The sequence below is a fragment of the Mustela nigripes genome, chromosome 16 (genome assembly GCF_022355385.1).
Source record: "Mustela nigripes isolate SB6536 chromosome 16, MUSNIG.SB6536, whole genome shotgun sequence".
NCBI classification, from domain to species: domain Eukaryota; kingdom Metazoa; phylum Chordata; class Mammalia; order Carnivora; family Mustelidae; genus Mustela; species Mustela nigripes.
The window spans coordinates 43,471,608-43,494,865 of NC_081572.1; the positions used below are offsets into that span (position 1 = coordinate 43,471,608).

At 34.4% G+C, this 23,258-nt stretch overlaps 1 protein-coding gene across 3 annotated transcripts in view; it reads left to right on the plus strand.

Moving 5' to 3' along the window:
* Positions 1 to 23,258, plus strand: part of GOSR1 (golgi SNAP receptor complex member 1) — a 52,127-nt gene that overhangs the window by 5,019 nt on the left and 23,850 nt on the right. For 2 of the 3 annotated variants that reach the window (XM_059378732.1, XM_059378733.1), the window contains exons 3-6: positions 2,107 to 2,194; positions 2,546 to 2,653; positions 6,611 to 6,702; positions 10,155 to 10,229. In XM_059378732.1, coding sequence (XP_059234715.1) covers positions 2,107 to 2,194; positions 2,546 to 2,653; positions 6,611 to 6,702; positions 10,155 to 10,229 — 363 coding nt within the window. Of the gene's footprint in view, positions 1 to 2,106; positions 2,195 to 2,545; positions 2,654 to 6,610; positions 6,703 to 10,154; positions 10,230 to 21,119; positions 21,644 to 23,258 lie in introns of those variants that run through there. The other variant, XM_059378734.1, reaches the window with a different exon arrangement.

The window sequence follows — 23,258 nt, forward strand, 5'->3', positions numbered from 1 at the left end:
ATATAGAGATTGTCTCCTCACTCTATACTCATTCTCATATACTCTATAGTCTCCTCACTCTATACTCCTCATCTCCGTACTCATTTAATGAGTATCTACCATGTGCCAGGCACTACTATTCTAGGTGCTTGCCATATATCTGTGAACAGGCAGTTTCCCTCTTCATGGAGCTCATATTCGTTGGCCCAATGTTCTTTTTCATGTATCTGGTAGGGGAGGATCTGTATTAGTAGTATTTAAGGCATTTTTGCCTGGGCGCACTCTAATACATAACCACAGAACTTTGGGTTAACTTTGACATATAAAGAACTAGATATTAGGATATATTTTAAGGCAAGTAAATTGACATGTTTTAAGAAGCAATAAAAATTTGGACCTAGTTAAACATCTTAAAAGTAAAAATCCTTTTTATTAGTCACTTTTTGGTTATTTCATTGCCCATTACTATTGCTGTGGAATTGTACCTGGAGAAGAGAAATAGTAGCGAAAGTGTTTTTTTGATGTTAAACTGATGATTTAATCTCTCTTCATTCACCACACCCAAGCACTGTCACAGGGCAGGACAAAGTCTTCAGCAAGATTGAAGAGCATTGTCATTGCCTGCATACTTATCTGTGTCTAGTATAACTGAGATCTCTCTTAAGCTGCTCACATGATAATGCATACCATTTGGGGAGAGAATGAAGGTTAGTGGTTTTTCAGAAGAGGCAAGAGAAATTTTCTGGACATCTGGTTTTAATTTAGGATTTGAATCTGTCAAACGTAAGTTTCATTTGCAAAAAGTTAGATTTTTGACTGACTGTTCATATTAGAAGACAGTTGACATCTTTGTTAAAAACAAAACAAAACAGGGGCGCCTGGGTGGCTCAGTGGTTAAAGCCTCTGCCTTCGGCTCGGGTCATGATCCCAGGGTCCTGGGATTGAGCCCCACATCTGGCTCTCTGCTCTCTGGGGAGCCTGCTTCCCTTCTCTCTGCCTGCCTCTCTGCCTACTTGTGATATCTGTCAAATAAATAAATAAAATATTTAAAAAACAAAACAAAACAAAACCTGAAACAGTTGTATAATATAGGTGGAAATGTAGAGAGTTGCTGGACATGGTTATCTGTATTAGACTTAAAGTCAGTTCCTGATTACTTAATAACTAGGTACCCAATCTAGTTTATGTAAATCTCAGTGTTATTTCTCTTTGGTAAGAAGAGCGAACTTAATTTGAGGAGCCATTATTGCTTTGGAGTAAAAATTAAAAGATTATTCCTCACAGATCCCATAACATAATCTGTAATACCTTTTATGCTTCCTTTTATATGTAGTACTACTTAGTTCTATGGTTTTGTTCCACATAATTTGCTCTTTTAGATTTAGCATTTAATTGGGCACTGCCATTGTATTGTGTAAGTTACTTTCATTTGGGAAATTTCTTTACATTATTAAGGTTAGATGTATGTATTAAAGTTTAAAAAAACTTCTATACAATTATATTTTATACTGTGGTGTGCTTGAGTGGCTCAGTCAGTTAAGCATCCAACTCTTGAGATGGAGCCCTGCGTCAGGCTCTCTACTGGGCGTAGAGCCTGCTTACGATTCTCTCCCTCCCTTTGCCTCTTCACTGCCTGCACCACCACAACACCCCAACACCCCCACAAAAACAAATTTTATTTTATACTGACTATAATAATTAGAATGTGTGTGATCTATATAGGAAAACTTCATAAAACTATAGTTAAACAGAGAACATCTCTGGGGTTCCACTTGACCTCTTTAAGAGTACCTTATTAATTAAATAAAATCTTTAAGAAAAAAAAAAAAAAAAGGGGGGCGCCTGGGTGGCTCAGTTGGTTAAGCCGCTGCCTTCGGCTCGGGTCATGATCCCAGCGTCCTGGGATCGAGTCCCACATCAGGCTCCTTGCTCGGCAGGGAGCCTGCTTCTCCCTCTGCCTCTGCCTGCCTCTCTGTCTGCCTGTGCTCGCTCTCTCTCCCTCTCTCTCTCTCTGATGAATAAATAAAATCTTTAAAAAAAAAAAAAAAGAGTACCTTATTATTTTAAGTATGTTTATAAAGAATTAGGTTTGAGTAATGGATTCTCTTTAATGGAACTTCTCTTTAGCTCTGACACAACACCCCTTTTAAATGGATCAAGCCAAGACAGAATGTTTGAAACAATGGCAATTGAGATTGAACAGCTTTTGGCAAGGGTAAGTACTTTCTGTTAAATGGCTATTTTATTAGTCAACTGTGTTAATCACTTGTTAGATACGGTATTAGATTATATTAACACAGACATGTTTATAGAAATCACCCTTTCATCCAAGATAAGTGCCTGTCCAGGCCCCTTGAATTTTGATTATAGCCATTCTCGGGTCTTATGGGTATTATTTTAGGCTTTATGGACTACTTGGGGGGAAGTACTGAATCCTTCTCTGTCTTTGGTTTTGGGGTGGTCTTTTTGTTTGCTCTTAGCTAAACAAGCATATAGGCAAATAATTTTCTATTATCTATAGTGCTTTTTAAAATATTTTTATTTGTTTTCTTTTTCTTCTTTTTAGCTTACAGGAGTAAATGATAAAATGGCAGAATATACCAACAGTGCAGGTGTCCCATCTTTGAATGCTGCACTGATGCATACATTACAGAGACATAGAGATATTTTGCAGGTAATGTATTGGGTTTGAGATTTTTAAGTTATTGTAGTGTTGTTGTTGTTTTTTTAAATCCCTGAATAGAATATGTATAAATGTATTTAAGAGAATAAAGGGAAGACTCTTCTGGGACAATAAATACTTTGCTGTAGAAATTTGTCTTGTTTTACTTTTTTTTCTCTTGGTATGATAAAATTCTGAAAATATCTGATAGCTCTTGCTTTTGCCTGGTAAAAATGAATAATATTCATCACTAGGTAAATATACTTCTATTGTGGGAGACCTTGCTAGCTCCCAGTAACAGTGAAATAGCTAATGGTCATGCATAGGCCAAATACCATGGTTTAGAGTGTACTTTCATCAGGCTTTGAAGATGAACTGGAAGGGAGGTAATTTACTATATTTAGTCTGTTTGAGAAAATATTAAAAGTGTGCCAACAAAATGAAATAAACTCTCAGATTTACATAGAAATGTGTTAAATAGGAAGTAGTACAAATAGGAAGACAAGTGTTTTTAATATTGGAAAAATTCAGCAATCATTTCTAATTTTAAAAACGCTTATAAAAATAGGACTAGGAGGATATTTATTTACTTAAGACAAAAATGTGTATCTCATGTTAAAGCTAGCCTGATGCTTAATAATAAAGCACTGAAAGCATTCCCTCTGAAGAAAGAAACAAGATAAAGATATCCCCAATCACCACAGATGTTTATTATTGTTTTGGAAGTTCTTGATGGTGCCGTCAGACAGAGATATAAATAAACAAGATCTAAATAGTGACAAGAGGCAAAACTTTTATTATGTAGCAGTGAAAAATTACTTATCTAACACAACCAAGAAAAACAACTGAAAAAATTAGAAACAAATTTAATAAAATGGTAGATTTTGAAATTAATATATTGAAACAAGTTTCCTTACATATAACCAGTAACCTGAGAGAAAATATAATGGAAGAAACTGAAATCCTTGTGTATAAATTTAATAATAATGAATAGTACCTGCATGTATAAAACTTTACAAGGAAAATAAAAGATTTAAGTACGGGAAGGAATTACTCTGCCTTTGGAAGATTTCTCTCTGAGCCAACTTATGAATTGAGTGTCTTCCAAATAGAAAAAGAGGTTTTTGTTTCTTTTTCTTTTTCTTTTTTAATTAGCAAAATGACATCAAAGTTTATTTGGAATCACAGACATACGAGTGTAACCAAGAAAAAAAAATATGAAAATGAAGATAAGTAGTAAAGGATACCTAATTCTACCAAATATTAAAACCTGTTAAGAAGCTGGAAGAATTAAGACAGTTTGATTCTGGAGGAAAAAAATAAACCAATAGAACAGAACAGAGTTCACATGGAAATTAAGTTTCTGATAAAGGTGCTATCTTACTTTATTTATTATTAAGTTTTTTTTTTTTAAGATTTTATTTATGTATTTATTTATTCATTTGGCACAGAGAGACAGAGAGAGAGTATAAGCAGGGGAAACAGCAGAGAGAGAAGCAGGCCCCCCCAGTGAGCAGAGTACTGGATGTGGGCCTCAATCCCACCTGAGCCGAAGGCACCACTCAGGTGCCCCTAGAGGTGGTGTTTTAGATCATTGGGAAACAGAGTATCATAAATTAAGTAGGCCTGTAATAATTGGCTAATTATGTGGCTGGTGGTGGTTGCAGGGGAGAGGGAAGAGGGAGAGACCAGGAGGAACAAATTTGAATTTCTGTCTCAATCCTCACATCCAGAATAAATTCCAAACGGACAAAGATTTATATGTAGAAAAATAAACTATAGAAGTTCAAAATAAAGCATGAGTAAAATTATACATTTTAGAAATTAGACCTTTCTAGGGGAGCCAGGGTGCCTCAATTAATCATCTGCACTTGGCTTTGGTCATGATCCCAGGGTCCGGGGGTTGAGGCCCACGTCAGGCTCTTTGCTCACTGGGGAGCCTGCTTCTCCCTCTCCCCCAGCTTGGTCTCTGTCAAATAAATACATAAAGTCTTTTTAAAAAAATTATACATTTCTAAACAATACTTAATAGCAGAAAAACTATAACAAATGTCTGATTTGCTTAGTGTACAGAGAAATAATAGAGATAAAAAGATAACCTAATAAGAAAATGGGCAAAGGATATGAACTGGCTGCTTATAGAAAATGACCAAAACCATAAAAAGATGTTCATCCACATGCCAAAAGGAAACTATACTAATCAAAATGAGGTAGGATTTTTCACCTGTCAGAATAGCAACTATTGAAATATCTCTAGCACATTACAAGATAATAGAAAAATGGGCCCTCATTCACTATGTTGCTGGGAACATAAATTGGTCGTCTTTTTAGAAGGCAGTTTAGCACTATCAAAATTTAAATGTAAGATTCTTTGATCCATTTCATCTGTTAGGCATTTACTCTTTAAACACACTTTAAAAAGAGAAAGAGTCAGTAAAATATATATACAAGAATGTTTATTTTTTAAACAGCATTTTTTAAAAACAACAAAATAACTAAAATGTTTACTGGTAGGGAATTGACAAAACTATGACAGTCATAAGATAGAATTCTATACAGCTGTTAAAAAGAATGTAGATTTCTGTTTGTTAATATGAAAAGATTGCTTGATACCTTATGAACTACTGAAAAGAAGGTATATAGCAAAGTACAACTGACCCTTGAACAATGTGAGGATTGGGGGTGCTGACACCCTGCCTCTCCACTCCTGTGCAGTCGAAAATTTGCATATAACTTTGACTCCTAAAAACTTAAGTACTAATAGCCTACAACTGACTATAGCCTGGCATAAACAGTTGGTTAACACATATTTTGTATGTTATACATATTACATACTGTATTCTTATGATAAAATAACTTAGAGAAAAGAAATGTTACCTAAAAATTACAAGGAAGGGCCCCTGGGTGGCTCAGTCATTAAGCGTATGCCTTTGGCTCATGTCATGATCTCAGGGTCCTGGGATCGAGCCCCACATTGGGCTCCCTGCTCAGCGGGAAGCCTGCTTCTCCCCTTCCCACTCCCCTTGCTTGTGTTCCATCTCTTGCTGTGTCTCTCTCTGTCAAATAAAAAAATCTTACAAAAAAAATTATAAGGAAAATGTATTTGCAGAACTGTACTGTAAGAAAAATCCACATATTTGTGGACCTTTGCATTTCAAATCTGTTTTTCAAGGATCAGCTGTAGTTTGATTTCTTTAGCATAAATCAAAGAAATAATAGGAAGTTTGTATATACAGAAACACAGTTCCTGAAAGAAAATAAAAGAAAGTGAAGGGAGTTATGAGCTGTAGAGCAGGGTGGTTTTTGTTTTTGTCCCTTTTGGTGCACTTTTAGTATTCTCTCCATGTTCATTTATATTTCGTGTTTAAAGGGGCAGTAAGGGCTTTCTGGGAGATGGGATCATGATTTTTATCTTCTCTATACACATCTCTGAATTTTAAAAAGTAATGAATATTCCTTAATCTCTTAAAAGTATGGTAGTAGAAAAAGAAAGGGAAATATTTGAAGATTACTTTTTCTTTACAATTCTTTTGGTTCTGTTCTTCCTTTGACTGGTTTAGGAATTAAATTTCTGTGGGAATTCCAAAAAGATGAAATTTGAAAATAAGCCCCATTGGGTATACACTAATAAGTAGAGAGATCCCCTCAAATTTTATCCTAGGCTATTTGGAATCATTTTATCTTTTTTTTTTTTTTCTTTCTTAATAATTCTGTCCCACAAGACAAAGTACTAGAAGATACAAAGGATAGTGATTTAGTGGTCTGTTACCCTAACACTGAATTGTTTTCGTTTGAAAGAAGATGGTCACTCTTGGGGAAAGGGATTATAATGTTATTTTTACTTCTTGACTGTTTGATTCTTAAATAGCAGTTTTCCTGACAGACATTTATAATATGATGACAATATCTAATCGTTCAGTAAGAGGAAAACATGAGCTTATGTTGAGATTGGATGTTGATTTATTGCAGGATTATACACATGAATTTCATAAAACCAAAGCAAACTTTATGGCAATACGGGAAAGGGAGAATCTCATGGGATCAGTACGAAAGGATATTGAGTAAGTTATCTTTTATGTTATTTTGTAGGTTGTTTACTCATATTTAGACTTAGACCATATCTATGATTAACTGTAAATTGAGTAGCAGAACCATAATTTAGATTTCAGGGTTTCTGATTCTAATTTTGTAGAGAATTCTCTAATTCTCATTTCACTGTTCTTTAAACATTGCTGAATCTAATCTACTTTGCTGGTCTTCTCTAGCTTCTCCTCATTTTATCATTGGCTCCTGCCAGCCTTGACTCTACTGTATTAATTCAGAATCCAGCTTAGATGCTATCTTCTGAGTTTTTCTCTGATCTCCTACCACCCACCTTAATAATGATATTGCCAATAACTGAAGCTCTCTGTGTTTCTCTTTCTGATTTACCAGCTACCCCCCTACTCTCTTTCTTAACAGTTTTATATATATGGAGTAATTTTTTAGGTAACATATATATATATATAATATATTTAAAGTAATCTTTATTTCTCTGGAATTTGAAATATCGTGCTTTCCAGGTCTTATTCAGACTTAATAGCGTACGTCAAATTATTTAAGAACTTCCAGTGTTTTTATGCTAATCTCAATCCATAATTTTAAAAATTTGTTCTTCATCCCTTTACCTCACCTTCAATAATGCATTCTGATGTTTCATATGGACATTTAAATTTTTTTTCATGGGACACCTGAGTGGCTCAGTCATTTGAGTGTCCAACTCTTGATTTCAGCTCAGGTCATGTCTCGGGTTGTGGGTTGGAGCTCCTATTGGGCTCCATGCTCAGCACAGAGTCAGCTTGTCCCTCTTCTTCTTCCCCGACTCCCTCTCTCTCTCTCTCTCTCTCTGTCTTTCAAATAAATAAATAAAATCTTTAAAAAAAAAAAGCATTTTTCACAACTGAACACAATAAGTTAAATCCATTGAGCATCTAATTAAAACTGAAGACTTTCATTTTTGGACCATCTAATGATGCCTATCATTGTCTCACTTATGATAAATGTATGATACTTACTGTTTCATAAGTAATTACTGTGTTTCATAAACATAGCTGTGATACACATTACACATTACCGTATCATAAACTGATATGTGTCATGGGTACTCTTGAAACATTTTCCTAGAAATCTTTTATTTTGTTACAAAGTAAGACTTTTGCAAAAGAAATAATTTCATATTCACTGCATTCAAAATTTTTGCTCAAAACTAATCAAGGATTATCTAGCCATCAAAGTTATGTTCCTTCCCCTAAAAATTATCTTGGTAAATTAGTTTTTATTGTTCTATTTATTTAATGTTTAGTCTTATGTACTTAGTGAAACATGAAGGACTAAAAAAAAATTTCTGCCATAATTAGATATTTTGTAATATTTTTAGTTCTCAGGAACATGTAAGTCTTTTGTTTAATATCTGTGCAGACTATTTATGTATGTATTTTCAGGTATACATTGAGAACCAGTATAGGGGACAGCCTATACTGGCATTTTGTTACCCCTAAATTTGTGAGAATTGTTAGAATATAGTCCACTGTAATAACTTGCTTTCTGAAAAACAGTCATAAAAGAAACAGGTTTCATCCATTCATTAAACTATTTCCTGATTAACAGCCATGAGTAAGACTCTAGATCAGGCACAGTAGAGGCTTGAAATGAAAAGACCAACTTAGCCCAACAGGAGTTTATAATCTAGGTGCTACAAGGCTCCTGGGTGGCTCAGTGGGTTAAGCCTTCGGCTTGGGTCATGATCCCAGAGTTCTGGGATCGAGCCCTGCATTGGGCTCTCTGCTCAGCAGGGAGCCTGCTTCCCTCTCTCTACCTGCCTCTCTGCCTACTTGTGATCTCTCTCTGTCAAATAAATAAGTAAAATCTTTAAAAAAGAAAAAAAAACTTTATAATCTAGGTGCTAGAGGGGAGTAAGACATATATTCAAATTAATATAATACAAAGCAGAATAAGATTAGTGAGATGAGATATAGTAGTAATAACTAACATTTTAAAGTTCTTTGCAATTGTACACTACTTTTCCATGTATTATCTCTTTTCGGGCTTCATATAATCTTTTGGTACAGATAGAAATTATTAGTACCATTTTATAAAACTGGGTATTATGAGATTTGTCTAAGGTTAACTGACTAGTTAATGATGGGAGTATAGGTTTAAATCTAGATCACCTGTTTTCAGGATGCCTGCCTGGTTCAGTCAGAGGAGTGCATGATTCTTGATCTTGGAGTTGTGACATCAAGCCCCATGTTGGGTGTGGCCATTGCTTAAAATAAAATCTTTTTTTTTTTTTTCATTTTATTTATTTATTTGACAGAGAGAGATCACAAGCAGGCAGAGGCAGGCAGGCAGAGAGGGGGAAGCAGGCTCCCTGCTGAGCAGAGAGCCTAACATGGGACTCCATCCCAGGACCCCGGGATCATGACCTGAGCCAAAGGCAGAGGCTTAACCCACTGAGCCACCCAGGAGCCCTAAAAAAAATATATATATATATATATATATATATCTTAATAAAAGTAAATCATCTGGGGCACCTGGGTGGCTCAGTGGGTTAAGCCTCTGCCTTCGGCTCAGGTCATGATATCGGGGTCCTGGGATTGAACCCCACATCAGGCGCTCTGCTCAGTGGGAAGCCTGATTCACCCTCTCTCTCTGCCTGCCTCTTTGCCTGCTTGTGATCTCTCTCTCTGTGTCAAATAAAAAATCTTTTATAAAAAAAAAAAAAGGTATATCATCTGTCTTGGGAGTCCTGCTTGTCCTTGGTTATCTCATGCTGCTCTACCTGAGATTTTCTTTCCTTCTGTGCTTTGCAAATGAGCACTGCCTCTTAGCCAGTAGTTCAGTTTTATCAGCATGACCCTCTTTTGTCTTACTCTAGTGTATGTGCAGTTTCTTCCAATTGTTTATTTTTGTTCTTATTACCTTGAGTAAAGAATAGAAACATGAAAGTGTTGATAGTAAGGATAGAAAGCATTTTCGTGTAATATTTACTGCAGACCAAGACAGAAATCCTTAAGTATGCCAAAATTGGCAGGTCTTAAGCTTCATTTTAACTCTGTAGGCTCTAGTTGATAGACTACATATACCACTGTGAAGGAAAACATTCCATGGCAGTAGTTTCCTACCCCAAGGGCTGTGTAGTTATCAGTTTCAACTTTTATGTCTACTTGGAAAAATAAAGATATAATAATAGACAAAAATAATAATAGATAAAGACAAGTAATGTTTTTGTTTAAAACATTGGATTATTCTGGTGAAAAAAAAATAAAGAGCTAGCCCTAAATTAGAGAAGCAATTTTATTTATCTATTTACTATGTATGTCATTTTTAGAAGATGAAAATGATCAAACATTGTAACTTCATTCAAAATTATGGAGAGGCTCAGTTTGTTTGCTTTGGATATTACTAGAGTCAGTTACTTCTGTTTTGCAGTATCTACCAGAAATGTTCTTACATTTTCTCTGTCTTATTGTAGGTCATATAAAAGTGGGTCTGGAGTAAACAACAGAAGAACTGAACTATTTTTGAAAGAACATGATCACCTTCGAAAGTAGGTATTATTGTATACATACATACCGTGTAGTTTCCCATACTTACTAATTCCTTTATTGACATAACAAACATTTTGCGTTTTTTATAGCAAGTGCTTTATCAGTGCTAACTTATTTAATTCTAACGACTCTCTTTGGTAGAAGTGGAATTGTAACTGTTTCAGCTGTTAATTAGGAAAGATATTATGCTATCGACCATCCAAAATTGACATTCACATCACTTGTTACTTGTACTATATCTTTTACTGCCTTAATGTTTCATGTCTTTAGCAAGTCTATCCTTCTGATATATTTGTTCACTACTGTAGATTATGTAGTAAAGATGCTGATAATGACTTATGTTTGAATGGCCTGTTACCATTTATATAAGCTGAGAAGCTTTATAAAGAGTAATAGGCCAGCCAGAGAAATTGCTATGTCCTGAGAATTGAGAAGAAAATTCCTAAAGACTTGGATGAACTATATATGTGTTTTAGAACAAGCCACCATATTCTATCCCTTATTTGTGTATGTTTTTCTCTGCAAGCTACTGGTTTCTTAATATTTTCTTTTAGAACTTAAGGGTCAGAAAGTCACTTACCTCTGTAGCCTCTAAGGCCTTGAGCAGCTAGTATCCATTATAAATAAATGTTACAAATTACATTGATATTTGTTGATGAATATCATTAATTAGTCATGTCTGTATGAGCTTAGTGTACTGTTCAATTTATTTTTCTTTAAAGATTATCACTTTAGGTATATAAGGTGTTGTAATCAGAACATGGAAAAATCAAAACCTTTTTCCAGACACCACCTTTTTGCCCCAAGGTCTCTGTAAATGAAATGAAATGTAATTTACTATTTGAAAAAAAAGGAGGGCTCCTAAAAAAATTTTTTTTAATTAAAAAAATTAAAAAATAGAAGCCTGGGTTCCTCTCGTGTTATAGTTCTTAGTGTTCTTTCTTAATCTGTTGACTGTTATTGATTGGCACAAGGGGGCAGTCTTTCCTAAGGTATGTTTCCTTTATAGGTACTACTTTGGTAGTTTTTTTCTATTTGATAAAAACTTAAAAAATAAAGAATTTTGCATTACATCCAAAGCTATATTAATACATTCTTTGGTTACAGAGTAAATTTAAAGGGTAAGATACTCAAGTAGCACAAAATAAAGGTTAGATTCCATCAGTGTTTCTCTGTTGCCTTAAAAAGATACTAAAAAATTAGAAATGCAGTAGTTGAATTACCTCAAGAATAATTTGTTGCCAAAGAGTATACCAGAGTGATTATATAAGTTAATATCCTTTGTTTAGTATTTTAAAACATATTGCTTATTATAATTGTGTATGAAAATTTGCAGTTTTGTATTTGTTTTAATAATTCAAAGAAAACCCATCAGGAATTTTATATTGTCCATTTTACAGGGAAAAAATACATCTGTTCAGGGGCATATAACAAATAATTTGGGTTATAAAAATGAGAATATTGGAAATCAAAAAGGTGTTTTCCACTTTTCTCAGTTTTATATATGATATACTTTATATATATTCCTTTCAGTGTTGTGAAAAAGTTTGTATGTGCTCATTCTATACAGAGAGAAATGGAGACAGGAAGAATTGAATGGAATATGAGCTTCTGATGAATTAGGGAAGTTGTCAGGACTGAAAACAAGGGTTTAGTCATTGGTCTCAGTATTAGAACATAGCTTCCAAATGCAGTTTGGAAAAATCAATCTTTTATGTGTAAATTATGAATATTTGTTAGGTGATAAAATAAAATGATGGATGATATGTATACAAATAATATGGAAAACTTTTTCTGTTTTTTTCAATGTCATCCCTATGTCATTGGCTAAGTGCTTTGGGGAAGAATTGGCAAGATCTTTTCAGAACTTTTTCCATACAAAAACTATAAGTGCTCATTATAATAAAGCACTCAATTTAGAAAGTATGGATAACACAAAAGAGACCATTGAAATCACTTGTAAGAACAGATTCTGTAACCATTTTTTACTCATCAGTAGATTGGGAGTCTTTTGCATGTTATTTGATAATTTATTTGTTCTTTTTTATCTGTTTCATAATACAGATAATCCATGGTGTAACAACCATTTCCATAATGTTGGCCTTTTGGATTACATTCAGTTTTTACTTTTATACATATTGAAGTCTTTACAAATATCTGTAATTATTTCCTTATGATAAGTTCCTAGAATTGGAATATATTCATTTGTAAATCTTTTGATATGCTATTATCAAATTTCCCTCTAAAGGTTTGCTGGAGTCCCATTTGTGGCATATGTATAAACATTCCCCAGTGCCCTCAGTAGCACTGATATTTTGATTTTTTTAAAGTTTATGCCAAGATAGGTAAAAATTCTCCAGTAATAGATTTTTTTTTAATATAAGGGATATATTTTCATTAGAGAAAACATAGGTTAAACAGCTAAGCAAAAGAAGCATAAAGTAGTAGTAGCTAAATTAACCTAAAAGTGATTATAGAAACTTATAGTGATTATAGATTATATAGTTCATTTGTAATTAGTAGGCCAGATTTGCTGCTAGGGTAATTTTTATTTTGGTCTTTCATGGATAAAAGTTTTTAATACCCAATTACTGAGGTAACAAGCGTGATTTTGTACATTGCATTGATTTTTTTATCTGATTTTTTTTTAAAAAAATTTTAACATTTTATATGATAATGTAAATTTCTACAGCTTGTTTCAAAAGTACATATTTTTGCCTTGAGGAAGAATAAAACAGTTTTTATAAATGAATGCCAAACTGTAAAAAGAAAACAAAAGCCTAACTTTGTAATTGTTTTTACCAGTTCCCGTTAATACTTTTTGTCTTTAAACTTAATGTTGGCAGGGCGCCTGGGTGGCTCAATTGTTAAGTGTCTGCCTTCTGCTTGGGTAATAATCCCAGGGTCCTGGGATCAAGCCCTGCTTGCATCAGGCTCAGCAGGAAGCATGCTTCTCCCTCTCCCACTCCCCCGGCCTGTATTCCTACTCTTGCCGAGTCTCTCTCTGTCAAATAAATAACTAAATCTTAAAAAAAAAAAAGTTAATGTTAGCTTGCTAACTATTTTCTGAAGGGCAGTAATTTCTCTTTCTGTGGATAAGGTAGCTTTCATTTTGACTCGTCTTTCTCTGAGTTTGTTTTCAATACATCAGTCAGAGGAAGATGGCTGACTTTGAATTAGTGTCAAGCTTGCAGCTATTTGTTTTTTACTGGGCTATAGTGTAGCTGCATTTCTCTGAACTCTCTGCTTGCTATTTAGATTAATTTCTCTTTCTTCCTTTATTTAACCATTCTCTTTCATTGTACTTTTATATATTCCTTTTTGAAAGAAGTATCTGAATTAGTTTTCTACTTTAAAGTTCTTTTTTTTTTTTCCTTAAGGAAGTTTTACATTTGTGACCCGTCTCTCATTCTTTACTTTTAAAGGGTGTGGTTATAACAAACATGTATATATACGTATACATGCACGCATGGGTGCGCGCAACACGCGCACACACACACACTCGTTTAATTGCCCACTATAGTTAAAATACAGAACATTGCTATCACCCCAAGAAAGTTTTATGCCCTTATGTAATTGATTCTTGCCCCCAATCCCAGGCAACTGCTCACCTGCTTTCTGCCATTGTAGATTACCTTTTTCAGAATTTCATATAAATGAATCCATACAATGTCTACTTCTTTCACTTAGGATAGGGTTGCTAAGATTCATCTGTTTGGTTTTGCTTTGTGTTTCAGTAGTCAGTTCCTTTCTGTCACTGAGTATATTGCTGTTGTATGATATACCTCAATATGTTTATATATTCACCCATTGGTGGATATTTAGGTTAATGTTTTAGTTTTGGGCTATTACCAAGAAAGCTAGTTCATAGACAAAATTTCATCTGGCTCTATGTTTTCATTTCTCTTGAGTAATTACCTAGGAGTTGTATTGTTGGGTTCTAATGGCAGGTGTAAGTTTGTTTCATTTTATAGGAAACTCAGATGTTTTTAAGTGGTTTTATCATTTTTACATTCCTGACAATCCCATATTGAGAGTTTCAGTTGCTTTAAATCCTTGGCAGCATTTGATACTGTCATTCCTTCTGTTTTAGCTAGTCTAGTAAGTATGTAATTGTATCTCATTGTGGTTTGAATTTGCACTTCTCTGCTGACCAATGATAAGCATCCTTTCAAGTGCTTATCAGCCATTTATTTATCTTTAGTGAAATGTCTGTTCATATATTTTGCCCTTTTTTCAATTGGTTTATTTGTCTTTTTACAGTTGAGTTTTGTTTAGTTTTGTTTTTCTTACTCAATTATTGAGTTTTAAAAGATCTCTCTGTATCCTGAATACAAATTCTTTGTTAGAGGTTTTACAAATATGTTCTTTAAAGCTGTGACTTACCTTTTCATTTTCATTATGGTGACTTCCAAAAGAGCAGATGTTTTACATTTTATGAAGTTTTTCTTTTATGGTTCATTTATTTTCAGTGTAAGAAATCTTGACCTAAGTTTGCAAATATTTTGCCCTTTGTTTTCTAACAGAAGTTTTACAGTCTTAGTATTTTTACTTCATTTTTATGTCTAATTGAGTGAAGGGATCCGTTCATTTATCACATGGATATTGTGTTGTTTCAGCACTGTTTGTTGAAAAGACACTCCTTCCCCCACTGAATTATGTTGGCACCTTTTGTTGAGAAAAGATTTATTTCTGAACCCTGTTCTGTTCCGTTGACCTGCATAGGTCCATCCTTATGCCAATAGCTTAACTGTTCTGATTACTGTAGCTTTATTTTAAGTCTTGAAATGAGGTAATGCAGGTCTTCTAACTTTGTTTTGTATTTTCAGAATTGTTCAGCTCTTCCACGTCCTTTGCATTGCCATATAAATTTTATAACTAGCTTGTGAAAACAAAACAAAACAAAACAAAACCTCCTGGCGTTTTAAATAGGATTACATTGAATCTCTAGAACCATATGGGGAGAATTGCCATGTTAACAATAGCAAATCTTCCAACTTAGAAACATGATATGTTTTTCTATTTATTTAGGTCTCCCTTTACTTCTTGTAACACATTATGGTTTTCACCATGCAGGCCTTACACAAATTATGTTGAATTTATCTTTAATTTCCTCTTTAGGGATGTGATTATAAATAGAATTTAAAAATTTTAATTTTTCAATTATTTTGTCTAGTATGGAAAATAATTGATTATTAAATATAATGTCATCCTAGGACCTTACTAAATTTACTTATTGTATAGTAATTTCTTGGTAAATCTTTTGGGATTTTCCATGTATATGTTATTACCCAAGAATGTAGTTTATTTCTCCCTTTCTGATCTGTTTTCCTTTTATCCCTTTCCTCATTGCACTGGGTAAAACTTCCAGCACAGTGCTGGATAGAGGCAGTTAGTGCAAATATTTTCACCCTGTTTTGTACTTAAGGAGACTTTATCGTTCAATATTGACAGGTTTTTTACATGCCCTTAATCAGGTTGAGGAAGAACCCTTTCTTCCTGTTTACCAAGAGTTGCTTTTTTTGTGATTGGGTTTTTTAGCTTTTTATTTTTAAATAATTTTAGCTTTAGAGGAATTACACAAATAGTACAGGGAATTTTTGTATACCCTTCAACCAGTTTTCCTAATGTTAATGTTTTATAGAACCTTATTACAACTATCAAATCCAGCAAATTATCATGCAATAATATTATTAATAATATTAACTAAATATTAACAATAATATTAACTAAACAAAAATATTAACTCAACTACAGACTTTATTTACCAGGTCTTCCACTAATGTTCTTTTTATGTTACAGGATTTAGATCAGGCTCCTATGTTGCATTTAATCATGTCTCCTTAGTCTCCTGAGATCTGTGACAAAATTGCCTTACCTTAATTTGTCAAGAGAAAGTGTCAGACAAACCCAAGTTAAGGGACATTCTACAAAAATAACCACTTCTCTTAAACTGTTATGATCCTGACCTTATGCAGTTTTGGCATGAATACCATCAGGTGATGTTGGGCCCTTCTTGGAGCATCATATCAGGTGTATATCATGTCAGTATGTCTTAATGATAATGTTAATCTAGTTTGCTTAAAGTGGTGTTTGTCACGTTTCTCGGCTCTAAAATTGTTTCCCTTTGTAATTAATGAATATAAGGGAAGATGCTTTGAAACTGCAAATACCTGTTTCTCTGCAAACTTTTTCCACTGATTTTAGTATTCCCTAGTGAATCTGCTTCTCCAGGTATTCCTGGGTTTTCCTACTGGCGATTTTCTATACATTGGTCCTTGTACATTTAATAGTTGAGATTCTCTGAGGCCTCTTCTCCATCATTTATTTTATTTAATTATTTATTTATCAGTGTAGACTCATGAATATTTTATACTTTGGGTTATAATCCAATACTAGCATTATTTTATTGTTCACATTTTTCCAACTTTGGCCAGTGGGAGCGCCTTCCCTTAGCTTCTGTCATTTGACATGCCCTTTCTTTTTTTGGTCACTTTCTTTGCAGTTCTTTACCACACAGTTTTCATGGCTCTTGTATTTTCTGTGCCTCAGCCCTGGAATTAACCACTTCTCCAAGCAGCATTATTCCCTGTTTTGGGAGAATGGTTCAGCTCATTGCTCAGAGAATGGGTGCTAATTGTGCTTATTGCCACTGAAATGTTACTGCTTTTAGGCTCTCTCTTACTTAAAGTTTTTGTCATGGATAGGGTTGAACTTTTTCATGTCTTGTTTTGGATCTATTAAAGTGATCACTTTTTTTCCTTCATTGCTGTAATATGGTGAATTACATTGATTATTTTCAAACATTAAAGCAAATTTGATTCCTAGAATAAACCCCACTTTGTCATGATATATTTATTATCCTTTTGATATATTGCTGGATTTATTCTGTTGAGGATTTTTGTATTATGCTTGTGAAGAATATCTTTAGTTTTCTTTTCTCGAGATGTCTTTGGCCCCATTGAATGAGTTGGGAAATGTCCCTTTTACTGTCTGCTGAAAGAATTTGTACAGGCTTAGTGTCATTCCTTCCTTAAATGTTTGATGAAATTTACTAGTGAATCTATCTCAGCCTGGAGTTTTCTTTGTGGCAAGATTTTCTTTTGGAGCTGCAAGGCTGTGGCTCTGGACTTATCCCTGGGCTGGGTGTGTTGGCGGTTGGGAGGGTTACTCTGATGGGCTCAGCTGGTCACAGATCCATCCCTGTGACTCAGAAAGTCTATTATCAGAAGAGAATGTGGCATATACAGGGCTCCAGAGAAGTTATCAACCAACTTAGTTGCTTCCGCTGGGTTTACTATACTCTCTTCTGTATTCTGTATTCCAAGCCATAAACATAGAAATAGTTGGGTTTATTCCTAGTGATATTATTGAGGTGGACTTTTACTTCAATTTTCCATTCTGCTCCCCCATTAATATAAAAGTTTTTAATGGGCCTGTGGGGCCTTTCATGATCAACAGACTGCCTAAATCTCCCAACTTCATCTCCATCCCTTCCTCTCTATCACTCTTTCCCTTTACTTATTAGGCACCAGCTATACTGGCCTCTCTTAATTTCCTTCCCAAGGGATATTAAGCCTTTTCCCTTCTCATCCTCTTTGTACTTAAATTTCTTTCTATCTGCTTAAAATACTCTTTTCTTAGCTTTTCATATGGCTTATTCATTGACATCTTTATAGTCTCAGCTCACTTGTCACCTCTTCCAAAAGGTCTTCCTAATTGTCTTATCTAAAATAGACCTTCCCAGGGGGCCTGGGTAGCTCATTTGATTATGTATCTGCTTTTGGCTTAGGTCATGATCCTGGGATCAAGCCCCTCATCTGGTGCCCTGCTCCGCAGGGAGCCTGCTAGTCCCTCTCCCTCTGTCTCCCTCACCCCTCCCTGTTTGTGTGCACAGCGTGTACTCTCTGTTAAAAAATAAATAAAATAGGCCCCTCCTTTTTTATTATTTAAAAAAGGTTTTTTTGCTTCTTTCATAGCATTTGTGAGAATTTATAATAATTCGTTATTTGTAATAATTTTTATTTTTTATTATTATTTGACTCTCCTTAAATGTAGGTTTCATAAGAGGAGGGGACCTGGTTAGTCTGTCTAGTTCTTGGAAGTGTTGTGTGCCTAGTTCCTGTTATATGATAGACACTTAATATTTATTTCTTGTATAACTGAATGGATGTAAACAGAAGGTATTAATTTTGGTTTCATATACATGTAAATGTAGGACACCTATTTCATTCATTTACCTATTCCCGAAATACTTAATGAATACATACTGTGTATATTGTATCGGTCTAGATGCTATATATATATATATATATATATATGAAATCTGATTTTGAGAACTAAAGAGGATATTATTAATGTGATGAATTATTAAAAATCAAAATCTGTGGTACATACTAACAGTCTTTGGCAAGCATCTCTCTTATTTATGGATAGGAAACAAGATTCAGAAAGGACATAGCCCAAGCTTTCATAAATATTCAATAATATATTAAACCCACATTTCCTTACTTATTTCCATATTTGTCCCACATCATACTGCCTTTCTGACTTGCTTCTTTACAATTTTACTTCTCTTGTATTGGGGATTCAGCATGTTTAATGCTCTGCCATTTGAAGGACCATCTGCTTTACATTTCTCTTAAAAGCAGGTGACATGGCCTCTCTGTGTCTGTTTTGGGTGTTTGGGTTTTTTGTAATGGGACTGTAGCTGTTTCCTTACGTTACATGATTTGGGGGAAGAATGACTTAAGAGTTAAGACATTTTACAAAGTTGAAAGCACTTTAAAAAATCTGAAGAATTTGTTTCACGTAACTTCAAATATAGGACTGTGTGTAAAGCAAATTTTACTTAAATAAATGGGATCAGTTACAGTATTGAGAATTTATTTTGTTTTCATTCCATTGGCTTCAGCAGATATGATTGTTATTCTCTGAGATGGCACACATATCTTATGTTGTAGTTGTACAATTAGGTATAAATATGTCAGGGAGCAGAATTATTATATTGTCAGAGACTTACCTCTTCTCTGCTGACAATTTTTCTCATGACCTTTCTCTTTTAGCCTATGTTTAAACTATTGGTATTTTGAATTTTTTTTAGTTCACCAGGCTTATCATTTAGGTTAGGTGATTCAAAGTTGTGGTAGGTGAACTATTTTACATAGACTTTTTAAAAACAATAGTACTGGTTTTACTTTTTTTTGTTTCATGATTTTAGCCAGATTTCTCCGAGGTCCCACAGCTAGTAAAAGCCAAGATGGAACCCCAGGTCCTCTGATTGTGTTGCTTCTGCAATACTGTACTGCTTCTCTAAACCTATTCTTAATGGATTCTACATCATAGAGTTGCTAAGATAATGCGTGTAAAAAAGCTTTGTAAACTGTGAGGCATGTCTGTTTAAAGCAGAACATAATGAGGGTTTTAGGAGTAAGAAAAGCAAATACTAAAGAAGAAAACTTTTTTTTTTTTTTTAAAGATTTTATTTATTTATTTGACAGAGAGAAATCACAAGTAGATGGAGAGGCAGGCAGAGAGAGAGAGAGAGAGGGGGAAGCAGGCTCCCTGCTGAGCAGAGAGCCCGATGCGGGACTCGATCCCAGGACCCTGAGATCATGACCTGAGCCGAAGGCAGCGGCTTAACCCACTGAGCCACCCAGGCGCCCTAAAGAAGAAAACTTTTTATATGCACTATCAATTTACATGTCTTAAACATAATTTGAAATACTTTTGATGCTGGGATAGTCCTTGTGAAATTAAATTCTAATTTTATTAATGGACCATGACCATATTTGAAAAGTATGAGACATATGATCACCATAATTTAGTGACTTTTACAAGGAGTGGGTTTATCCCAAAAGTTTTTGGTGTAATCCTGTATTCATTTATAGTTTAATAAATAGCATATGACTCCAGTTAAATAATGGTATTTATTATAACATCTGTGAGTGGGATAACAAACTTCTGTCATTCAGGATTTGACATTAGGTTTCTCAACTACTTATGAAACCTAAAGGTTCATGAGGTTTTGTCGAGATACAAACTTGAATGTTATGACCTAAGGAGCTGGTGTTGAGGAAGTCACTTTGCTAACTATGTATGACCTACATTTACACTTCATCTTCACTTCTGTGTTCATATTTTCTGCTTGTGGTTATTTACTTGGTAACTACCTGAAATAATTTATACATACACATACATATACAGAAAACACCATTATAAAGGTAATCCTAGTGAAATGATCCTACAAAAAGTGGTGCTCCTGAGTAGAAGAATGGGAAGCTTATGGAGGATGCTACATGTATCAGTAGTAACCATAAATATGGGACTATGCAAAGATCTGGAGATATATCCCTTACCTATTTTAGTGGTCTTTTGTATAATAGAGTTAAATTTTTAACATACGAGGACTGGTAGCATTTGATTATTTCACTTTGTTATCTATCATTTCATTCATGGGAAATTTTTTTTCTTAAAGATTTTATTTATTTGACAGAGAGAGATCACAAGTAGGCAGAGAGGCAAGCAGAGAGAGAAAGAGAGAGAGAGAGAGAGGAGAAAGCAGGCTCCCTGACCAGCAGAGAGCCCGATGCGGGACTTGATCCCAGGGCCCTGAGATCATGACCTGAGCTGAAGGCAGAGGCTTAACTCACTGAGCCACACAGGCAGCCCTCATTCATGGGAAATTTTAACATAATCTGTGAAAGCCCCATTTGTCCCAGGTGGTGCAGTTGTCTGCCATATGGAAATAGATGACAAAGCAAATTAATAGAACCCTGAATAATACTTTTCTTATGTTTATAGTCATGTGGCAATATACAGATTTACAAGGCAAAATAATCTAGTTTGGAGCTTTTTTTTTTTTTTAAATGATTTTATTTATTTATTAGAGAAAGAAGGAGAGAAAGAGCACCAGCAGGGGAGCAACAGGCAGAGGGAGAGGGAGAAGCAGGCTCTCTGCTGATCGGGAGGCAGACGCAGGGTTCAAGACCTGAGCCGAAGCAGATGCTCAACCCATTGAGCCACCCAGGCACCCCAGTAGTTTGGAGCTCATTTTTTCCTTCATTTTTCTTCACCGGAGCATATTGAAAGCAAATCTATCTTCATTTGGTATGTCGCTTTGTTATACAATAAAACTTGAGTTGGAGATGCTCTTCTATAGTGAGGAATTTTCTCTCTCCAGATACATATTTGCACAATGTGACATATATATTCCTTTCTGCCCCCCATGGAAATTTATAAATTAACTCTGTTAACCCTGATTGATATTTTATTAATCTGACACGTATCTGTTACTCATTTACTCATTCATTTAATGAGTGTCTCCTGTGTGCTAGGTACTATGCTAGACTCCAGGGAGTCAAAGATGAATTAGACTCTGGCTTTACTCCTTGGGAATTCATTCTGGTTAGAGAAATAATAAACGTGATTATGGTATTTTGTAAAGTATAATATATTTTTTAAAGATTTTATTTATTTACTTGACAGACAGAGATCACAAGTAGGCAGAGAGGCAGGCAGAGAGAGAGAGGAGGAAGCAGGCTCCCTGCGGAGCAGAGAGCCCAATGTGGGGCTCAATTCCAGGACCCTGGGATCATGACCTGAGCTGAAGGCAGAGGCTTTAACCCACTGAGCCACCCAGATGCCCCAAAGTATAATATTTTTAAATTATTAAATGAGATAACATATATGAAAAAAACTTAGTTAGCTTTACAAATTTAAGATTTTTTTCCTCTACTGCGTAGTACAGTGTCTGATATATCTTAAATGCTTGTTTATCCTTGAATGAATTGATAAAGAACAAAGAACAAGGAAAGCATAATACATAGTATAAAGAAGTAGTAGTTCTGCCTGGGTGGATGATGATGGGAAAAGCTTCACTAAGGATTTAACTTTTGAGTTGGACTTTAAAATAAGCAATTTATGTTGAGAATCAGGTAAAGGGATTCCAGGGCAAGAGAAAGACTTAAGACATGAAAGTGCTTGATCTGTATCAATCATGTATGTGTAGGCTTATACAGTTTGCAAAATACTTCTATTTACATTATCTCTTTTGAGCCTTATGAAAACTTTCTGTAGTGAGTTCATACAGCCAAGCACCTGAAGCCTACAGGTCCTAGGATCTAAGAGAGAGCAACTCTAGCCATTTTCTTTGTAGTTTCTTAAATGTCATGATTGCTAGTATTAATGAATTTCTGTGATTATATTTATGAACTGTTTTTGGAGTTATAAGTAAATGGGAGAGAAAAATACATAAAATGAAAAGTGTAGTTCAATTTTTTATTTATATAAGCAGATTAGCATATATCAGTACATGAGGAGTTTTTCTTAGAGGTTTCAGAAACATTGGAAAATGCTTCTTTTTGGGGGCAAGTGCTTTGCTATTTCATAGATTCTATGTGACTCAGGTAGTTTTTTTGGATTTTCAGTCTTCTTAAACTATTTACCTAAATAACAGACAATGGAAACTGCCATCCCCACATTCTTTCTTAAGCTTTCTGTTTCTGCTATAGTTGAACAAATTTGTTGACATTAAAAAAAATTTTTTTTGCATGAAAATGTTTGGTTAAAATGCTTTGAGGAAGGAAAAAGAGAAAAAAAATATCTCTGTTTATTCTTGATTTCCTGTTGTATATATATTATATGTTGTATGTAATCAAGATAGTGTGGTATTGGTGAAAAAATAAATCCATCAGTGGAACAGAATAGAAAGTTCAAAAATTGATGTACACAAACATAACTGATTATTTGACAGAGGAACAAAAGCAGTTGAATGGAGAAAAGAGTTTTTTAAAAAGGTGCTAGAACAACTGGATATCCATATGCCATATATATATATATGTCTATCTATATAGACACTGACCTTTCATATTTCCCCAGAATAACTCAACAGATCCTAGACCTAAATGTAAAATAGAGAACTCTATAATGTTGGAGAAAATGTAGGTGATGTTGGGTTTGGCAGTGAGTTTTTAGATGCAACACCAAAAACACCCGTCTATAAGAAAAAAAACTGGTAAGATGGATCT